The sequence below is a fragment of the Misgurnus anguillicaudatus genome, chromosome 19 (genome assembly GCF_027580225.2).
Source record: "Misgurnus anguillicaudatus chromosome 19, ASM2758022v2, whole genome shotgun sequence".
NCBI classification, from domain to species: Eukaryota; Metazoa; Chordata; class Actinopteri; order Cypriniformes; family Cobitidae; genus Misgurnus; species Misgurnus anguillicaudatus.
This window is the reverse complement of record NC_073355.2, coordinates 25,565,974-25,578,922: the sequence shown is the minus strand read 5'-3', so window position 1 is coordinate 25,578,922 and position 12,949 is coordinate 25,565,974. Positions and strand designations below refer to the sequence as shown.

At 37.7% G+C, this 12,949-nt stretch overlaps 3 protein-coding genes across 5 annotated transcripts; all 3 read left to right on the top strand.

Moving 5' to 3' along the window:
- Window positions 1–112: 112 nt before the first annotated feature.
- thoc6 (THO complex 6) lies at window positions 113–4,105 on the top strand. Its single transcript, XM_055193846.2, has 13 exons — window positions 113–405; window positions 614–705; window positions 877–941; window positions 2,106–2,209; window positions 2,320–2,357; window positions 2,457–2,505; window positions 2,668–2,739; window positions 2,831–2,933; window positions 3,003–3,052; window positions 3,138–3,200; window positions 3,416–3,526; window positions 3,609–3,737; window positions 3,881–4,105. Exons 1-13 carry the CDS (start codon window positions 391–393, stop codon window positions 3,959–3,961), a joined length of 972 nt encoding a protein of 323 aa, XP_055049821.1. The 5' UTR covers window positions 113–390; the 3' UTR covers window positions 3,962–4,105.
- A 247-nt stretch (window positions 4,106–4,352) lies between these two features.
- LOC129436034 (ras-related protein Rab-35) lies at window positions 4,353–9,214 on the top strand. 3 transcript variants are annotated; one of them, XM_073857244.1, is made up of 7 exons: window positions 4,353–4,563; window positions 5,622–6,381; window positions 7,137–7,187; window positions 7,398–7,521; window positions 7,890–8,014; window positions 8,114–8,241; window positions 8,535–9,214. In XM_073857244.1, the coding sequence occupies exons 2-7, from the start codon at window positions 6,327–6,329 to the stop codon at window positions 8,679–8,681; spliced, it is 630 nt and encodes a 209-aa protein (XP_073713345.1). In that variant the 5' UTR covers window positions 4,353–4,563; window positions 5,622–6,326; the 3' UTR covers window positions 8,682–9,214. The 3 variants fall into 3 exon arrangements, with proteins under 3 accessions (XP_073713345.1, XP_073713346.1, XP_073713347.1); XM_073857245.1 differs by lacking the exon at window positions 4,353–4,563 and adding an exon at window positions 4,681–4,821; XM_073857246.1 differs by lacking the exon at window positions 4,353–4,563 and adding an exon at window positions 5,019–5,168.
- A 254-nt stretch (window positions 9,215–9,468) lies between these two features.
- Window positions 9,469–12,654, top strand: rnf25 (ring finger protein 25). Its single transcript, XM_055193828.2, has 10 exons — window positions 9,469–9,556; window positions 10,009–10,080; window positions 10,162–10,258; window positions 10,387–10,454; window positions 10,541–10,610; window positions 10,716–10,787; window positions 10,940–11,086; window positions 11,183–11,272; window positions 11,536–11,673; window positions 11,751–12,654. The coding sequence occupies exons 1-10, from the start codon at window positions 9,519–9,521 to the stop codon at window positions 12,546–12,548; spliced, it is 1,590 nt and encodes a 529-aa protein (XP_055049803.2). The 5' UTR covers window positions 9,469–9,518; the 3' UTR covers window positions 12,549–12,654.
- Window positions 12,655–12,949: the final 295 nt, after the last annotated feature.

The window sequence follows — 12,949 nt, the reverse complement described above, 5'->3', positions numbered from 1 at the left end:
GTTACTTTGACGTCACTTTGTCAGTTCTTGCGGCGCCGCATGCAGTCGGAAACATAGTATACACTTAAATGCAGTTAAAGTTGTAACTTTGTTAATTAAATTGACGTTGTGGGACTAGTCACTACTTTGACCAAATTAAAATTTTATAGTCAAGAAGCTTCTTACCACAGTCAGAAGAGGATCATATATCAGTTAAAAACACAACGGCACTGCGCAGTCGTCAGCTTGTAACCAGGGTGAATTTGTAGCGACTGCTCTGCCTGAAAGAGGAGGGTCTATGTTGTGTCATATTTACGCGACGGTGCTTGAATGGGCGCAAGTAACGCGAAAAGATTTTCTGTTGCAAAGGTTTATTGTTAGGTTGATCAGTGTATCGTCAGCGGCATAAAGATGGGTCCAGTTGAGGTATTTGATAAATTAAATGTTTCGCTCCAAAGATTTGTAAACACAAATGATTAAATCTCATAACGAAGAGATTTATAGTCAATATTGTCTTGTTCACAGCATACTTTATATAATTCTGACCTGTTTCTACAAAAGGCTTTTGAAACAGTTTTGTTTAGACAGGCGAAAATGTCAAATAAATGTAATATCACATGGTTATATTTTCTAGCTCCTGCACATGTCCGTGTTCTCGCAGAGTTTCTCTCCCTGCGGTCGTTACCTTGCAGCGGGTAATAACTATGGAGAGATCGCAGTGTTCAGGTGAGATATCAAAATAAATATGCAATCATAATAGCACATCATGTTGTATCGTATAATAGCTGGCTGTAGGTCCACATGTGCGAACCTTAATGTTTCTTGCATACAGTTGATTTGATGTGTGTACTGTCCGCAGCTTTAGTGAATAACCTGGCTGCAAACTTGCATTCACAGCTTATCGGCTGCACTGAGTCCAGATACATCAAAGGGGAGTCAGAAGCCCATCCTTAACTTTACTGGTTAGAACCATCTAACAATTAACTTTGACTTATTTACAACAGATATTTGTATAAAGTTATGTCTTGGATGTGTTCTACAAATACAAAGTCCTTTATTGTCATATGTATACAAGTACAATGACAAACTTTCTTGAATGCTTCTTCACAGACTATACACACAATACAATAGACATTCACTGCTATGCTAACAAAAGATACATGTGTACAATGGTTACAAAATGTACAAGCATTTCAAAAAAATTATACTGTTAGATGTTAAAGGGATAGTACACACACACACACACACACAAAAACCTTTCTGTCATCGTAAAGTTGCTTAAATTGTTCTGCTGAAAGGTATTTTGAAAATCAAGCAGTCTTGTAGCACCTTTGACTTCCATAGTAGAAAAAGAAAACTATGGAAGTCAATGGTGCTCCAGAACTGTTTGTATACAGACATTACTCAAAATATATTCTTTTGTGTTCAGCATAACAAAGAAATTTATTAAAGTTTGTAACAACCTTATGGTGAGTAAATGATGACAACATTTTCATTTTGGGATGAACCCCTGGTTTTACAGACACGGCTTAACGGGATAGTTCACTCAAAATTTAAATTATGTCATCATTTTCTCATCCTTTTTTTATTTTGATGAACACAAAAGAAGATATTTTGATAAATGATGGTAAGTGCGTAGCTGACAGTAACCATTGACTTCCATAGAAGGAAAACAAATATTATGGAAGTATTGTGATAAATGATGGTAAGCACACAGTTGATAAATGGATGGACTGCATTTATATAGCGCTTTCATAGACCAATGGTGTCAGCCATGCAAGGCGCCATCCAGTTCGTCTGGAGCAGCTGGGGTTAGGTGTCTTGCTCAAGGACACCTCTACACTTGGTCAGGTGGTGCAAGGGATTGAACCACCGACCCTTCGATTTGTAGACAACCTACATGAACCACTGCCGCCAATTGATAGTACCCATTGAATTCCATCATATTTGTTTTCCTACTATGGAAGTCAATGGTTATATTCACCTGTGTGCTTACCATCATTTATCAAAATATCTTCTTTTGTGTTCATCAGAAAATAAAGTGTGCTCACAAACATTGCCTATTGATTTTATTTTGTTTCTATCAATATAACAATGACCGATTTTCTTTTTTCCATCTTTATCAGCCCATGATGGTCCAGTGTTTTCTCTTCTCTCCACGGACACTCATCTCTTAAGCGCTGGGAATGGAGAAATAAGTGCCTGGAGTTGGACTGAGCTCATTAAAAAAGTAGGTATTTAATAAATGTTTATAAGGTTGAGGAAATGTACATACTGCATCATCATATATTCACTTTTTTGTCCATGAGGATAATGTTTAACATACTACTTTCCCCACAGAATACCAAAGCTGCCTGGACAAGAAAACCCAGTTATGAGTGAGAAATTGTCTATAATTCTGACTATATAATTGAATACAAAAGATAACTGGTTGTTTGTGACCTTATTGTGTTTACTAATTGTATACTTCTTAACAGGACTAGTCTTGAAATTCCAGAGATTAATGCAACAATCATTAATCCAAAGGTTTGTAGTTGACCAGTAATGCTTTTCCTTATGCAACTGTTTTTAATTACTTGTAATTAAATCATGTAGTTAATTGCAGTTGACACACATACATTGGTTGCTAGTCATAAAACATGAGTGTGTCCCTATGCATCTCATTTTGATGCCTATTTTTGTCTGCAGGACAACAGTTTAATAGTTGGGGGTGGTGACAATAATATTCACGTTATGGACATGGAGACTGGAACCTTTAAGGTTGGAGCATGTTAGTTAGATGAACCTCACTGAGCTATAAGTGTTTTTTGTAGGATCCCATTATCGTTCTTGACATGTGTTTTATTCTCAGTCAGTACTAAAGGGTCACACTGACTACATCCACTGCCTATGCTTTCGAGAGAGGGAAGGGGAAATTCTCTCTGGAGGAGAAGATGGTGCTGTCAGGATATGGGGTGAGTGAATTGAAAAATGACAAAATGTAGAACAATACTTTTGTAATGATTAAAAATTCCCCCCTTTAGACGCTCGCACAAATCAGCCAGTTCACTGTATTGAAGTTTTTAAATATGAGGTAAGATACTTAAATACATATAATATAGGCGATGCATTTTTCCACTTTTTCTTGTTCTGGCACTCATTCTTGAATTTTGGGTTAGGAATGTGCACGCCCACAGTTTGGGAAGTGGATTAGCTGTCTTGCTACAGACTCCGATTGGATGGTAAATTGGAATTCCTATTTATGACTGGTCTGTATATTGAACAGCAGAACCATTGTCTTTAATTCATGCATGTTTGTCTGGGGATGTGTTGTGACATGATTGTTTTTCAAAACTTTACTGACAATCTGCATAATCTGCTCTGGAATGCCCCTATGTGTATGTTGAGTTGTAATAGTCCCCCTATTGTTATGAAAATGTATATGTTTCCTCCTTAGCTATGTGGTGGAGGGCCTTCTCTCTCTTTATGGCACCTCCGTTCTATGTCTCCTACCTCGGTCTTCCCATTGCCTGGCTGTCAAAGGGAAGCTGTATTTTACCAGGACCTGGTAATACCAACTAGTATTTAACTTAATTTGTTATTTTTTAATGTTTTTTATGCATGACTGTACATTTTAAGTTTGTTTTCAGATCTTTGCAGTAGGTGAGGGGCCAAATGTATCTCACTGCTTACATGGGGGGACCGTCAAAGCTCAGATTCCCTGCACTCCTTCTTCGCTCAACACACTGGCTCTCAATCTCAAAAACACTGAACACAGGGTAGGTGCACTTAATGATGATAATGAAAACTATACTTTATAAGCATTAACAGGTACTCAAAAATACATAATGCAATAGTTATATGTGTTAATTACGTGGAGAAGTTACATGATTGTAACATTTACCCAATATTCCTTTTTCAGGTTATGACTGTAGGGGGCAGCAGTAACCAAATTGACGTTTTTACCAACTTCAGTTATAGAGCATTTTCTCTGTCATTCTGAGCTGCAGCTCTTCAAAATAATTCTCCATAAAATGTTTCTGATTTTTGAGTTAAATCCTGAATTTATTGGAAAGTGCCAATCCCGTCATTTTTACAAGAACCCAATGAAACTGTGTATTTTTATAATAAACTATTTTGATGTTTACGTATTTGTCTTATTTTTATTTTTTTCATCTGTATCATGAATTGCACATAGGATCATTTGTCACCAGTGCAGTAAACAACAGTTGTCTCAACCTGCATACCTAGACATTCTTTAATGGGCTAATTTGAAATGAATGCGCAAACTATGTCCAGAATGACAGCTTGCTACGTTTTTAGTCAAAAATATGTAGTTTAAATAAAGTCTGGTGTAAAAGGGGGTTTAACAGTAGGAGGAGATAAAGTCGGACACATGATGAGGATGAGAGTGACTCAACATTCAGGTGCGGCGGCCTCCGATGGGCGGATCTGATCCCTGTGGTCGCTGGGACGCTGTCCGAACTTCCCCAAACCAATCGGATACTACTGCTGCTAACTACTACAGGACACGCTGAATGACCAGCCCAGCAGTAACTTTAGCCAAGTCCTCCATATTTTTTTTTCCCGGAACGTGTTTTTTAGGTGAGCTCTTCTTTACATCTTGAGTTTGATCTTCTTATCTCAAGATCATGTGACAGAGCATCTGCGGCTAGTTAAGCAGCTAGCCAAACGTTAGCTGCATTCTAAACAACTGAGTGTATAAAAAGTAAGTTAAATCTCGGCCTACGACCGCTAAGTTGAGTAATGGTTAAGTTTCCCAAAGACGCAACTTGGAAAAACAGATCGGGCGGATAGATCGACTTGAGCTTCAGTAACAGTTAGGATTGCTTGTTTTTACAGGTGTGTCCTGTTAAATCGCTTTATGTGAGGGTTTTTATAAATGGTATTTTGCTTGATAACTTGATTTGTAAACAGACACGATGTCGCTTAATCGAGCTGTCGGTTTATAATCAAGCACTGAATGAAGTAGAACTGCTTCTAAATTCAAAAACTGCTGTTGTTATATTGTGGTTTACCTTGCTTTTAATGTATTTACCACCAGTTTTCAAGTAACGTTAACCGCTATGTATTAACATTTAAACGTTTGCGCTCGCGACGTTAGTTTCACTTTTAATTCGGACTGGGAATTAAGCCGTGTTTTCACCCCAATTTTTTTCTTTCTGTCCGATAAGCGGACCTGAAGCTAGGTGTGTCCGTTTCACTTCAACTTTTTTTTGTGTAAAATAATCACATGGGCATAGCGGTCAATATTGTTACATTCTCATATAACACGATAAATGCGTTTTAACGTTATGGAGATCTGCCCTGCTCTGCAATTCGGGAAAACACGTCCCTTCCTGTTTTTATGGAAAATATTTGGCAGTGTACCTAATCTGTAATTTTCCTGACTCAGCAGCTAGTTTAATGTATTATTGCCATGGCTTGTGTCGTCCTCTGTTTTGGCTTAAAATGTATGAAGAAGGTGTGTGACCGTGTGTGTACACTGACCTACCTCCAAGATACATGTTTCCAGTTGTACTGGGAGAGGGTGTCGTTTAGGAAAAGCTAAATGTGGCGCCACAGCTGTTGTTTAGGGATAAGGGGTGTCTGACTAAATTTGAACTGATGCATAAGTAATACCTGTTTCTTCCTTTTTTCAGAGAGCAAGGTGCTGATAGGATCATATCTCACTTGTATACCAGCATTCACAGGGAGTGAACTTTCAAAGCGAAGCAAACTACCAGTGCCTGCATGTATTGGTTCAACTGTCAGCATGGGATCACAGTGAGCGAGATGCAATCTACAAATCTGGAAAATCAAGATTTAGAGACGGAAGCTACATCTCAAACAATCCACCTTGTTTTCTACATGACTTGTTTTTCTAATACACTCATAATTTAGCCATTACAATCAGCCATTAAATAAGTGCTCGCTTTTTGTAATGCTATTTGATATTTAACCAAAGCTATGTGGTAATCTGTTTGAACGCAGGGAGAGTCAACAAAGTAAATAACACGTCGATTTTAATCATATATTCTTAATGTGGACAAAAGCAATGCAAATATTATAATTGCAAATTTAAATAGTGTTATCTAGGAATTTTGCATTGTGGGAGCAAATGTAGTGCAGGCAGTACCATATACATAAAATCCAAATGTTCGCTGTATGTAATAAACAACGAATGCAATTAGCATATAGTTGGTTGTAAGGACCTTTTGTTGGTGCTGATGCTGATGATTCAAGTTTGGATTCTAAGGATAACTGGAAAGACAATCATATGATGCTTACAGTATTTCACCCAAAACACCCTGCACTGAACAACCTGGCACTTTAAGGTCTTTCACAAGTGAAAGTCGAACAGAGGAATGGCTGGAAAAGACTACCATCATCTTTTCAAGCTGCTCATCATTGGTGACTCCAGTCAGTACTTTTGTGGTTTTTATACATTTGTTTTATCTATAGAAAAGCTTATTAGTATTTACAAATGCACTGTTTATCATTTCTTTATCTATTAATTAGAAAACTCAAATGAAACTTCTATGTGTAAATGTTTAAAGCCAGTCCTTATCCATTAATGAATGAGTCGTTTTATCATTTGCTCAAAAGAGGGATAGATTTTATAAGTAGATGCAGTCGGGATGTTGGATCATATTAGAATACGTTGTTTATTTAGTCAATATTTGATTGCCCCTACATCCTTACCCAAACACATCTTGTTACTCAGGCCCTTTGTTGAAAAAGCTTATCATGCTTCCACTATTGGATGCTTTTTGAGAGCTCTGAAACCAGTTATGTGTGTTCAACATGTTTGTCATTTAATTGTAATATGAACCACAATAGCTTCCAATAATCTGTTGAGGTCGCTAATACATTTAAACTGTACATCAGCGGTGCATTTAATGGTATTGGTTTTCACACAGACTGGGATTCAGTTTGTTCCTGAACCAAACATTAAAAGCCCCAAGAAAATGGGCTCATGAAATCTGCTTGGTCTTGATTTTTAGACAATTGTCAACAACAATTGATAAATGATTAGGTTGTATGGTATGCATTTGTCATTTTATCTATATAGGAGTTTTTACCACATGTCTGTTACATTTTAACTATTGTAAAATTATTTGAGATTTAAAAAAATAACCTTGAGATTTAACACATGCTTTTCTGACTACTTGCAGATGTTGGGAAAAGCAGTTTGCTTCTACGGTTTGCAGACAATTCATTCTCTGGTGAGTTTGTTTGGCACAGTGTGTCTGTGTGTGTTTGTCAATGTGAGATAAAGAAAGATAAGGCAAGAAAGCTGTAAATGACATTACCTAATTCACTGTGTGTTCTCGTGTGCGAGACAGAGATACAAGATGTTTGTTTGTGTATGATTGCCTAAATAGGTTAAAATGCCATAGCTGAATATGCATTCATTCACGTTTGGCTTTTTATAGGCAGTTACATAACTACTATTGGAGTTGACTTTAAGATCCGAACTGTAGAGATTGACGGAGAAAGAGTTAAACTCCAGATCTGGGACACTGCAGGGCAGGAAAGGTTCAGAACCATCACTTCTACGTAAGTCAAACTCTCTGTTGGTTTAAAGGCGGGGTGAATGATCTTTGAAAGCCAATGCTGACAATTGAAATCACCTAAACAAACACCCCTATCCCAATAGAATCTGGACCTTCTTTTGCTAGATACACCCCACATATACGCAACCCAGGAAATGATGTCTGTTAGTAGAAACGCCCCTTACTGCTCATTGGCTACAAGTGTTTTGGTAGTGGGCCCGATTCAGTTTTCCAAAGTGTTTTTCGGAAATTACGCACCCTGCCTTTAAGATCGTGTCAATCCGTAAAAGTTTTTTTGTTGTTGGATCATTCTTGTGATCTATTTAAGACTCACCTTTACTTGTGCATTGTCGTCTTTGTTTTGCTTTCTAGGTATTACAGAAACACGCATGGTGTCATCATCGTTTATGATGTTACAAACCCTGAATCATTTGTGAATGTAAAAAGATGGTTAAATGAAATCTCACAGAATTGTGATAATGTCTGCAAGATTTTAGGTAACTACAACTTAGGTTTTTTTCTATTGTGCATTTTAGAATTAAAAATATTTTTTTTATGTATTAGATCAATTTTATTCTAACACTGATTGCTTCCAGTGGGAAACAAAAATGATGATCCTTCTAAAAAGCTAGTGGACACCCAAGATGTTCTGCGCTTTGGAGAGTCAGTTGGTGTAAAATTATTTGAGACAAGCGCTAAAGAAAACATCAACGTAGAAGAGATGAAGTTGTTTTTCTATATTGTGACATCTTTATAAAGACTGTATCTGTTAGCTTAACAAAATTGGGAATTTAATTTTGCAAATATAATAGGATTATTTATTTTAAGAAAATTATTATTTGTAAATCTTACATTCAGTAAAGATTATGATCATTCTGACACTGATACGCACATATTATAAGGAAGTGTTCAAGATTTCAACTGTTTACGATATCCTGAAGATAAATTGCATTCTTTGCCCTTTGACACATCCCATATTTGTGCAATATGGCTTACATTCTGTTTTCTTTACAGATGTTCATGGCTTTCACCCACATGGTCCTTCGGGCAAAGAAACAGAGCCAGAGTCGAGCAGAAAGAGAGAGGGAGAGAGAAAAAGACACTGTCAATATCAATTCCCACAGGGACAGAGAGAGGAGGAAGAAAGGGAAGAAATGCTGTTAGAGCATAAGTCCTGAAAAAAAGACAGAAAGGACAAATCAAACAACTTTATCATCAATGGTCCAGAGGCACACTTTTTTTACGTTCACATGCACATAGTATCAAATAAAAATAAATAAATAAATAACCCATTAAGTGCCGAACATCACTTCAGTGTTTGTTTTACACATTTTGTACTAGAGGGGAATTTACTGGCATTGGTTTACACTGGCATCGAACGTCTGGTCCAGGAAAGACACTATAATACAAACTTGTTATGTGTTTTAACTGTGATTAGTAAGATATGTTTGTGTTGGATTAAAACGATTTAGTATATGTCAGTAATGTATGCAAATAATAAATTAGCAATAAAATCACAAATGCCACAGCAATGCTCATTTTTAACAAGTTGCTTTTGTGAAAGAGGCTGTTGCCTGAACTCATTGTCATCTGTGCTACTCTACTAACAATTTCAATTTGAATGTTATTTGTGTATGTATGTATGTATATTATTAAATAAAATGTGGAAAAACCCTGTATAAATAGTTGCATTACCACTCTTGACGAGCTAAATGGTTATTCATTTATTAGAATATATATATATATATATATATATATATATATATATATATATATATATAAATCATGTTACCTAAAAATGATGAACCAGGTGCGTCCGACGTCATGCGGAGCTGCACAGACTGCATCAAAGTACCGCGAGAGCGATAAAGTAGCGCATTTCCTGAGCAGCTCTCGCGGTGCTTTGATGTCATACGCCGTTCTGTCTGCGCAGCGCCGCATCAAGGAGAGCACGCCTGGCCTCGGTCAGTCAATTGTTGTGTCACCTGACCGATGACATAGATGGATGACGTCATCGCGAACATGGCTGCCGAGAGTGAGTAAGTACTGAGCTACTGGTAAATAGTGACAGAAATAGGCACGTTTTACGAATCGGTACTTATATAAACGATTGTTTTATATATAAACACAATGTATAACGTTTGTAAGCCGTAACCTAGCAGAATATTTAAGCAAGTGTTTTTAAGATAACAGAGTCCTTTCACAGTCCAAACCGCATCGGATAACTACCGCGTTATGTAATGTTATGATGCCTGGTAACCATCTGTTTGTCGGGTTTCCTAGTCAAACATAATATAAATTCTATGGCTTGGGTAGAAATTATGGACGATAAGAGTGTGTAAACGAATCTACGTAAACAAATGCAAGATGTTGCTGTATTATGTCCTTGGTCATACTCGTATCTAATGTAAAAACACTCATATCAATGTTATTTACAACATTTAAAGCACTTCTATACTAAGGTATTACCCACACCTTTTTTACACCACAGTGTCCTGTCTGAAATTGAAGTGCTGCAGTCCATTTATTTGGATGAACTCAGTGTTACTCAAAAAGATGAAGGGTAAATTTTAATTGTTTAATAACTTGGTTAACTTTCATTATTGTTTACAAAAATTAAGATGCCGTTATCTTTCATATTTAGAGGGTGGATAGTCAGTCTGGTTCTTTATCCATCTACTGCAGAGGACTGTCTTTCTCAGTTTGTACGCCTCACACTGACAATGGATTTGGGCTCTCAGGTTTGTCTATCAAATTGTTGTAATGTAACTAATGTTATATAACTGATAAGTAATGAATCTAGTTAGCAGATTTCTATACATCACTTTTGTGTTACAGCCAATTGACTGTATTTGTTATTCATTTACAGTATCCATATTTACCTCCCTGCATCTCTATTCACAATCCACGTGGACTATCAGATGATAAACTACTCAGGTGATTATTATTAAGCCTTTATGTTTGTGAATCCTTTAAATGTCTAGTTTTACACATAACACTATTTTTCTATTATCTCCACTCAGTTTACAGAAGAGTTTGCAGATGGAGGCAGAATCGTGTCTGGGGACACCTGTACTGTACCAGCTCATAGAGGTTGGGTTTCACACCAATATATATATATTTACGGTCTTTTGTAGCTTATTATCAAAGTGCATACTATTTGGAAGCGTTCTGCTGTTTACCTTTTCATTGTCACAGAGAGCCAAAGAGATTCTGACCGAGAGCAATATTCCCCATGGAAACTGTGTAATCTGTCTATATGGTTTTAAGGTTGGTATTTCAGTAGTGAGAATACTGCCAATTTATGAACTTGCTTTATCCTGTTTGTAAAATCTGTCCATTCTGGGGACCATACACAAATCTCACTACAGACTGTAAAATTTGGTGTATAGTTTTGATCCTCCATTTTGGTCTAACAATAGGAGGGGGAAGTGTTCACTAAGACCACCTGCTATCATTATTTCCACTCTCACTGCCTTGGTCGGTACATCACCCACTCTGAGACGGAGCTGAAGGATCGCGAGCGGGAGCTGGAAGCGGATAAGACCAGAAATAGGACAGATGAAGAGGTGTTGGCTGTTTATTAGCAAACCACTACATGTAGTCCATTATTTAAATAAATACCATTTGAGTATTACATAATTATAACAAATCTTCATTACTAGGTGTTGGCTGTTGTTTGCCCTGTATGCCGGGAGCCTCTGGCCTATGATGTAGATGCCCTCCTTTCCTCCCCTGCTCCTAGTTTCACCCAGGTAAAACATACAGACATTTAAATATACGTTTAGTGTTGACACTCTGGGCAAAATAAACTGTTCTGTGCATGACTTTTATCACTGTTGGAAATGTCAAGTGGACAAAGTCACTTTTGTGTTCAGTGCCAGCCAGCAGATCTTTTTAAACAGTGCGTCATTGTCCTGTATGCAGAAGAAAAGCTGAACACTCCTATGCATTGCTGACTGGTCACATGTTGTTGGTACACATACGCATTGTGTTTATTATTCTTTCACACACCCAGCAGGAGGATGTGGTCATCGGTGAAGAATTTAAAAAGAAACGGGAGGAATTCCAAAAGATTCTGGAACGGCAGAAGGAAAAGGGTGGAGTTATTGACCCAGAAGCGGAATCTAATCGGTTCCTTATTCACATTAATGAGGTAGGTTTTAAACATCTTTTACATGTTTTGGTCAACATTTAACATTAAATAAATAAAGGATTATTCTTTCTGCTCAGGCTCCAGATGATCTTTCTGAAACCTCCGGCACAGATGTCTCAGGTGCCGAATCTTGCCAGTCACAGTCTTCCTCAGCCTCGAATACAACCAATGCAAACCAAGCCCCTCAAAGTCACCGCACTCCAAGCCAACAACAGTTTCATCCCAGTCATGATAGAAGACAACAAAGTGACTTTAAAAGAGGTCGTAGAGGAAGAGGTGGCGGAAGAGGTGGTGGAAGAGGTGGATCAGCGCGTCATGTGATAACTGCACCTGGGGTGGAACGCATAGGCAAGCCTTCGCAATCTTCTGATAAAATAAACTGTGTCCACTTAGGCCCATCAAACGCCACATCACAGGTACCAAGTGCAGCACAAGAGGAGGCATGTGAACTCAATGTTAATATAGCACAGCTCAGACAGCCTTTGACTAATGATGAAGAAACACCTATTGCTACAAATAAAGTCCCTTCCAGTAAATCCATCTCTGGAGAGGATGTGAGCCAACAAGAGGATGTTTCAAAAGATGCTTCTCAGAAAATCTTACAGGAAGGACAGCAGGAAAGAGATTATGTGGTTAGAGGATGGAGGCGTGGCAGTCGTGGCTTAGGACGACATCATGGACACTTGCACGAGAGAAACTTTAAGGGACCCAGTCACTGGGATAATTCTGGAGGTGTTAGCCACCGTGGTGGAGCACATCGAGCCAGAGAGGGAGGGGCTAGTCATTATCACAGAGGGGGTGGGCCTCACAGAGGAGGTGGGCGGGGTTTGCATCAGAGAGTGGAAAAAGAATTTAGGAAGGAAGGAGTGCTCTGACAATGGGAGAGGGGAGGTCTGGTCAGAATAAGCAAACCTCCCAATTTCACCAGATGTACCTTCCTAACATTGTGTACAATAAAATTCTTCACAAGCATTTAACTGATTTAGGCCTGTGTTTTTCTTTCTCTTTTAAGCACCATATTATTGTTAGAGAAGAGTGTTACAATAGATGACTTGTTTAGCCATAGTAAGAGATTCATATTGATTTTGTGTTTCCAGTCCTACACACTGTTCATACTTTACCCTGGGTTAGTAAATCTTATTGTGTAAATTTTATTGTACAGCTTGTGGAACATGTCAATGCATTGTATACTATTTTTATACAAATATAAAAATATACATACATACTACATTTATATATTGTGCCACATAGTATACAGTTTATATATAAAAGTTGT